General features: G+C 35.7%; 1 protein-coding gene across 1 annotated transcript; it reads left to right on the forward strand.

Moving 5' to 3' along the window:
• Positions 1 to 297: 297 nt before the first annotated feature.
• On the forward strand, positions 298 to 5,724 carry LOC112509524 (adenine phosphoribosyltransferase 1-like). The gene is made up of 6 exons (XM_025114521.1): positions 298 to 616; positions 764 to 874; positions 2,849 to 2,941; positions 4,140 to 4,289; positions 4,659 to 4,717; positions 5,484 to 5,724. The coding sequence occupies exons 1-6, from the start codon at positions 298 to 300 to the stop codon at positions 5,529 to 5,531; spliced, it is 780 nt and encodes a 259-aa protein (XP_024970289.1). The 3' UTR covers positions 5,532 to 5,724.
• The last annotated feature ends 1,996 nt before the right edge of the window (positions 5,725 to 7,720 follow it).

The raw sequence follows: 7,720 nt of genomic DNA on the forward strand, positions 1-7,720 counted from the left end.
TCTGAATGATTTTGTATCATGAGTCTTCTTTAACCATTCAGTGCCCTAATTTCATTGTAAACAATTACCAAACAATTATATTTCATTTCACACTATATCATGAAAGCCTCTTAATTATTCTGTATCAAATCATTCAGTAATTGTCAAAGAGCTCCTAAACCAAAAATCTTACAAGTTAACTACTTAAAAACTAATATATTCTTTTTTTTTTAATAAACAACATGAGGATTACTTGTAACATATCCCATTTTAATTCCCCTTCTTCCCCTCTCTCAATTCACAACAAAACCTCAAGGCATGGATACGCTTAAAATCTTCAATTCCAATGTCGTGATCCAAAGATTCTTTTACAGTGGCAATTTCGTCAATCAGCTAAAATTGACTGCCCTTTCCTTTTCATCCACTTGCCCAAAAAAGCGTTCCATCTCCGCGTCAACGGCACCAGTAGGAACCGGTGGCCGCCATTTCCACACTGCTGCCTCTAACCATCGAAACACCAGCTGCTTCTCTCACATGGCAGCTCCTACTTCCGATGGTCACAAAGAAGATGTCAAGGATGATCGCATCTCTCGAATTACATCCGCCATTCGCGTCATCCCGGACTTTCCGAAGCCAGGTACGCACGTTAGCACTTAAGAATGTGTTTGTTTTGGGAGATCTATCAAGTATGGATTTAAAGTTTGTTGTTTATACACGACAAGATCGTGATTGTCTGTTGATTGGCTCAGTTAACCTAAACATTATGAGGTTTTTGTTTGTGTAGGGATTTTGTTCCAGGATATAACAACGTTGTTGCTTGATCCGGTTGCGTTTAAGGACACGATCGATCTGTTCGTTGAGAGGTACAAAGACAAAGACATCTCGGTTGTTGCTGGTAAAATCTCTTTTTGGACCTATTATTAGGGTCCTTTGTTCATTTTTTTTGAACTTTTTCACGAGCTATTACTTTGTCGTTTTTGCATCCTTACTAGTTAGAATATGTGTGTATGAAGGGGTGGCTGTGATTTTATCGTGATCCAATTCAGCAGCATTTCATATAGTAAAGACAGGATTTGTGAATATTTATTGCAAAAACTAATGTTTGTTCATAGGTTATTTCATTTTTTCTCATAAGCTTGGGATCGATGAATTAGCATGATTCTCATATCTAAGAGATCTGTTGGAAACATATAACATACACGTAAAAAGGTACTCCATGTGTAAAAAGGGAGATACAATTTTGCTTTAGTTCTCAAGCATACATACTTTTAGTTCTGAAATTTATATGAATTTAGTATATCTGTAAAAATGTGATAATATTAAACTTCATATCACAAAAGCTGCACAAGGAAAAAAATGGTGTTAGATGTTACAAAAATGTATCAGGTTTACCAGGGAACAGCGGGAGTATCTTTTAGTTTTTTCATCACCTTCTTAATTTGTGTTCCATTTGGACATTTTCTTCACAGGTTAAGCTTGACCATGACAATCCTAACCAAGAATAGGTCACATGATGTGCATTATTCTTGTTGTTGAGCTGATTTAATGATAGTGCTTAAATGAAATTATTCTACAATAGAATAGGGAATTGTATAGGATCAAAGTTTTCTGTGCATTTACTAGAGTATTCTGTATCCAAGGGTCTTGATGGGTTAAAAAACGTCACAGCATCTGGTAAATGGAAGGACCTAGAAGTTAATAAATGAGCCGAACGAGCTTGTTAATTGGGAAGGTTATGTATGTCCATGTTTCATTTGCATTCACATCACCTAATTGGGGATGACTCAGGTGTCACAAAGTTTCATTCATAGGGATTTGTCTTAAATGCACAAGTTTTTGCATATTTCGTTATCCTGAATGATAGCTGTAAATTTTATTGTTCCAATGTAGTGTTACATTACAGCTTAGTAAAAGCTGTAAGAGAAATATTGCATTATTGTGTAGTAAAAGCTGTAATAGTATGCATCTTTCGCAACTCAGATAATGTCTGGACTTTGCCTTTAATCTGGAACTCTGAAAGCTTGATATTTCTTCTTTGGAGTCGTAACGAGTTCAACTAATTTCCTTCACTATTGTGAAACAAATTTTGAAGCAATTAAGGCACTCTCTAGCGCTACTCGGCGCTTGGAGAGCAGGTCCCCATCATGTACTAGCATGTATTCCTTTTGCTAAGAAGCAATCATATGAATAGGTTGTTTTCTTCTGCAATATGCAACGATCACTTGCACAGATTGAAGAGGTCCCCAGTCATTCTCCATGTAAGTGAGACATAGGAGACGTGTAGCTTTTCACTTGGAAATTTTTAGTGCCATCTTCTACTATAAGCTTTCTAGACCAAGAATTCATCTTTGCTTACGGATCTATTTACATGGGTGGAATAGAGATTTCTCTTGAGGGCATAAGGCTAAAGGCCTAGGTGGTCTGTTTTATAAACATCATTTTATCATAGTTTATTTAAGGTTTGGTTCTTTTTACTATTGTAAGAAGAGGGTGGCTCTTAAGTTTAATGGTTGTAATCAAGAGTGCCTATAGATGGCTGTTGCAATTCTTGTAAGATAAAAAAATTAGATGCATGATTCATTTCAGCATCTGTATACTATTTCTGATTTGCTCTTCTAGCATCAGTGTTACCCATCCTGAATTAGCTGCTTCCCTGTGTATGTATTTGCAAAAAAATTTACATTTCAGTACCCTACCAGAAATTTCTGGAGTTGATGGGAGGACCTGCTCTTTTTTGTTTTGGAAAATCCAGTACCATATACAGTTGCCTAAATTAGTATGTTCAGTGGTTATTTTATTTTATTTTTCATGCTCCACAGGAAACCATGATAAATCAATAGTATGGGCTTATTTTGGTTTTTTAATGCAGGAGTTGAAGCAAGAGGTTTCATATTTGGTCCTCCTATTGCGTTGGCAATTGGTGCCAAATTTGTCCCCATGAGAAAACCAAACAAGTTGCCTGGTACATCTTTCTCTCATACTTTGCAACTTTACCCATGAACTTCTAGTGTTTGTTTCTTTGTAATTTTGTCGGCTATGTGTATGTATGTGTATATGTATCCTTTGTTTCTGTGGCACACCAGCAAGGCCATAAGTTTTTACATGAAAGACCATAAGTGGTGTCGTTAGCTGTATCTATTAAAGGCCGGTAGGATGTATGCTTCAACATTTGGATCTTTCAGATGCAAAAATTATACATTATATCAAGATCCTATGGCTTCATGTAATGTAAGCAGTTCTTATGTTCCAGTCGCGTTGATGTAAGTACAAAGATGGAGGCTGTTTTTGTTAATTGGTTTTATTACTTCTAACCACTGAAATGATACATCTTTTGTGATTGCTACAATTATATCATGAAAGTGAGACTCCCAGGTGCACATGTTGTTTGAGCATAATATAAAGTGAAACATACTCCATGTAGGAAGTTGTGACATCTATTGTTAAGGATATTGCAAGCGTAGCCAAGAAAAATAAATACTTATCAGCGCAAGCACATAAATTACAGGATATGAATCCAGTGGAAACATTTGTCTTTTTTGTGCAACTAGGTGGTGTCGTAAAGAGCTTCGATGTTGTCATCCATAATATTGGAGTTGGTTTTGTTGTGAATCTTGATAAAGTTGCCTGACATATGGTTTGGATTCAAATGTTGAGAATGGAGAGTTGTGCTTGTGGGTTTCTATTGAACTGAAATAGTAGTCCCAAGGAAAGTGAATTTTGATTTGTTTGAAGCTCAAGAATCTGACCAACTAAAAACAAGCAGCATAAGATCTATGAATGAGTTATTTGAAACTGCAACCATAATATTCAGTTCAGTTTACAATTGGTGCCAACTTGTAGTGTATGTGCAGCATGGGCCCTCACCATTTCTACTAGCAGGATGCATGTTTTATGTAATTTTTGGATCTGTCCATGACATGGTTCAAGATTTTATTGCTTTTGAAAGGGTTTCTCAACTCCAAGTGAGCAAAATTCATGACAAAGTAGAACATCTACTTCTGCTTTAATTTCATATTTAGAATATCACTTGTCATCATTCATGTCCACATCTATATTAGTAGAGTTTGGTAGAGTCTCATTTTTCTGTAACATGCACATATAGACATAGAAAATCAGGTATTCTAAGGTTATATCAAATTGATCGTCTATTGTTCTTTCAGGAGCTGTTATATCTCAAGAGTATTCCTTGGAGTATGGCACAGACAAAATTGAGATGCATGTTGGAGCGGTACAAGAAGGAGAGCGTGCTCTTGTAATAGATGATTTAATTGCAACCGGAGGAACCTTGTGTGCTGCAATCAGTCTACTTGGTAATATTTTTATGTTACCTATCTTAAGTCTATTTCAATACCCTAGAAAGAAATATTATGTTGGATCTTCGTGTTTTACAATTTTAGCAGATCTACTGGACCTCACTTTTGTGGTTAGAAGGTTGGGAGTTTGATTCTCTCTGCATCCATAACCAAAAACTGAAAAAAGAATAGGCACTTCATGAAATCTACACCTTGATCACCATCCATATAGGCAACATTTTACCTCATAGTTTATAGTGGACTAAGAAGATCAGGGTCCTATGAAGGAAGTAGAATTGGGCCTTAGTTCAGGCTGCATATATATTGGCAAAAATTACCTTTTCACGTTTGCAAGCTCTTATCACTTGAATCTACTTACCATTTCAGAGCGAGTTGGAGTCAAAGTAGTCGAGTGCGCTTGTGTTATCGAATTGCCCGATCTGAAGGTACAGCTTTCTATGTCAGTACATTGAATGTGAACTGTATAGTGTATATTACCAACCAATCAATATATCTGCTGTGGGCTTGAGTGAACAGTTGCCATCCACCCATCTCCAGTAATCCCTGCTACTCATGTTCATCTTGGAACAAAAACTTCGTTTTATAGCAATTGCCGTGCACCACAACACCAAAACTTGGCCAATATTCTATTTCTTCTTGTATAGTGATTGAAAGTATGCTTATTAGATCAGACGCATAAATTGATACATTGTGGTCCATGAGCTGCACTGCAATGGAATAACAAGATATTTTGCCAGATAAACTGTGGATTAGATTCTTACATAGTCCAGGCTGCCTTTTTTCTTTTGTTTCAAATGACAACTGATACCTAAAGTACTCAACACCCCAATAAAAGGAAGGAGGTTTTTGAATGCGAAATAAAAAAACACATCTTTCCTTAGCACCGGGAGTATGTGATTTTGATTTGCATGGATAATGTACTTCAGGCTTTTTGTTGTCTTTTTCTCAAAAACCACACAGGAATGTGTGAACTGCCAAATTATGCACCTTGTAGTGTGGGATTCAACTCACACTTCAAACATCTTTTGGGTTTAATGATTCTACGTCTTTTCTTTTCATGTTTAACGTACCCTGATGGTTTGGTAAAAAGACTTGCATTATATTCAACGACATTCATCATGAATTACCATCTCATACTTGTGCCGAGGGTGTTTAACTTGCTATTAATTCATATCCTCTTCCTGATTTTAGGGTCGGGACAGATTAGGGGACAAGCCACTGTTTGTGCTCGTAAGTTGAAATTGATCTTCATTATTTCCTAAAAGCTTTGATTGCTATTGCTGGTTCTAGAGTGGTTTCATGTAACCGGTACTCATGTCTTTACTTTTGTGATTTTAAGACTCGTTTTGGAAATTAAAATAATTTGATCAATGAGAGCATTATTTGAGTTTATGAAACTTGAATCAAATGTCTAGGTTTATGATTTTGAAGCAATTAAATTATACTACTATGAACTCTCTATGCTTTTTCTGACACACTTTATTCAATCATTTTACTGGAATTGACATACTTAGTAGCTACTTCCCCCTCACCAAGAAATTTGTTTTAAACCCACCGATGGCATTTGGTTGCAGACTGGATTGGACGAGACGGTACTGTACAGGACAAGACTAGTTGTCTGTTATCTGTTTGATACGACTAGAATTGGACAAAACTGTTAAAATGACTAAATTGCCTTTAAAATGTTATTTGATATTTTTTTATCATTATTAAACAATACAAATCGATTATAATTTTATTTATAATTACATAAATAATACTTTGTAATTTATTTATGTACAATCATTTAAAAATATATGCAAACCAATTAAGAATAAAATAAACCGTAATTTTATATTTGATTTTTTAGATCTTAAAAAAGGCAATAAATTGGAAGCCTCCATATCAACTTGCAACTTCTTCCCCATGTCTTACTTCCAAAAGGAACTCCTCTCCAACCCATTGCGTCACCGGTCACCACCACCACCGGTCTTCCTTTCTCTTTCTTACTTAGACTTCATCGGTGAAAAAATCATCTTCCTACCCATCTTTCCGGTTCTTTCTTTCTTAGACTAAACCATCTTCCTGTTCTTCTTCCACCACCACCCATTGATCTTCCTTCAAACGTAGATCTAGAAGGAGGGGTTTGATTTGAGAGGGGAAATTTTATAGAATGATCGATTTGGAGGATGGGAGGACTTGATTGATGTGGAGGCGTTCGATCTGAGAATTTGTTTTGGAGGAGTTTGTTTGATTTGGTAGAGTTCAATGTTTGGATCTGATTCAGTTTTTAGGTGTCAGGTTTCAGATTTTGTATTATGTTAAGGGTAAATAAGTCATTTTAAGATAAGTCCAAAGGTTGTTCCATCTTTTTCTGTCTTGTTTCACCATGTCAAGCCACACATGGAACCAATCTTCTTTGTCCCGTTCTGTCCCACCAAAATGCACCCAAAAAGATTTCCCCAAATTAAATTAAATAAGCAATTGGTTGAATGAAACTTTTTGTGTAGAGATACTATAAAGAATTAACAATAAAGAAAGGCCAAAACAAAAGTGAACTTGGAATGAGAATATAATTTAGGTAAGGAGATGTTACGGGACTTAGTAGGGTCTAACTTTCCGGTCCAATTGAAATAGTAGAAAAGGTGGGAGCCATTTGACGTGTGATAACTTCTAACTGAATAATATCTTTTTCATTTATCAATAAGTCCCTAAACTGTAGAGATTGAACAACAAACTTCTTAGGATTGCATATGGTGTCCACTAACAAAATTGATGGATACAAAAAGGTATGCCAGCATTCGAGAGGTTGAGCTTTCCCAAGGCTCAAGCCAATTTAATCACAGGACATAATGCTTTCCCCCTTCTACTCACATCTATTTAACAAACTCTTAAAGCTACTTTTCCCTTTTTACCCCTTGTAACAGAATGCGCCCACTTCCAAAATTACCCTTATTAAAACTACTCCTTGTTCTACGTCTTTCCTCCTAGCCAACATAACTAAAAGCAACTTTACAACTTCTTGTGGAACTCATTCCATTCCACCCAAGTTGCCTCAGTATGTACTGTATTTGAACATGGTGCTTCATTATTTTCTTAAAACCATTCTTCTATGCAAGACAACGATAGGTTTGATCAATAGCTGATCATCTGAACTTAATCTAGTAAATTTGGAGAAGAAGGCTAATAGGACTGATCTTCTTGGTGATAAAATCATGACATACATACAAAATGAATTTTAGCATAATCAGGTCGATTGTGAGAAATTGATCTCACAATCTGGATATTGAATATGGCTAAAAATACTATCACAGAAGTGATAAAGAGCAACAAGGATAAAAATAGGAAAAATAAATAATCTTACTGAAGACACTTGCAGAATCTGAACAAAAAATCTTCAATAAAATAAAGTTTCGTAAAAAGGACTAAACTCAAAGTAAATTGCATAA

The sequence above is a fragment of the Cynara cardunculus genome (assembly GCF_001531365.2).
Source record: "Cynara cardunculus var. scolymus isolate 2C chromosome LG 3, CcrdV1, whole genome shotgun sequence".
Taxonomy (NCBI): domain Eukaryota; kingdom Viridiplantae; phylum Streptophyta; class Magnoliopsida; order Asterales; family Asteraceae; genus Cynara; species Cynara cardunculus.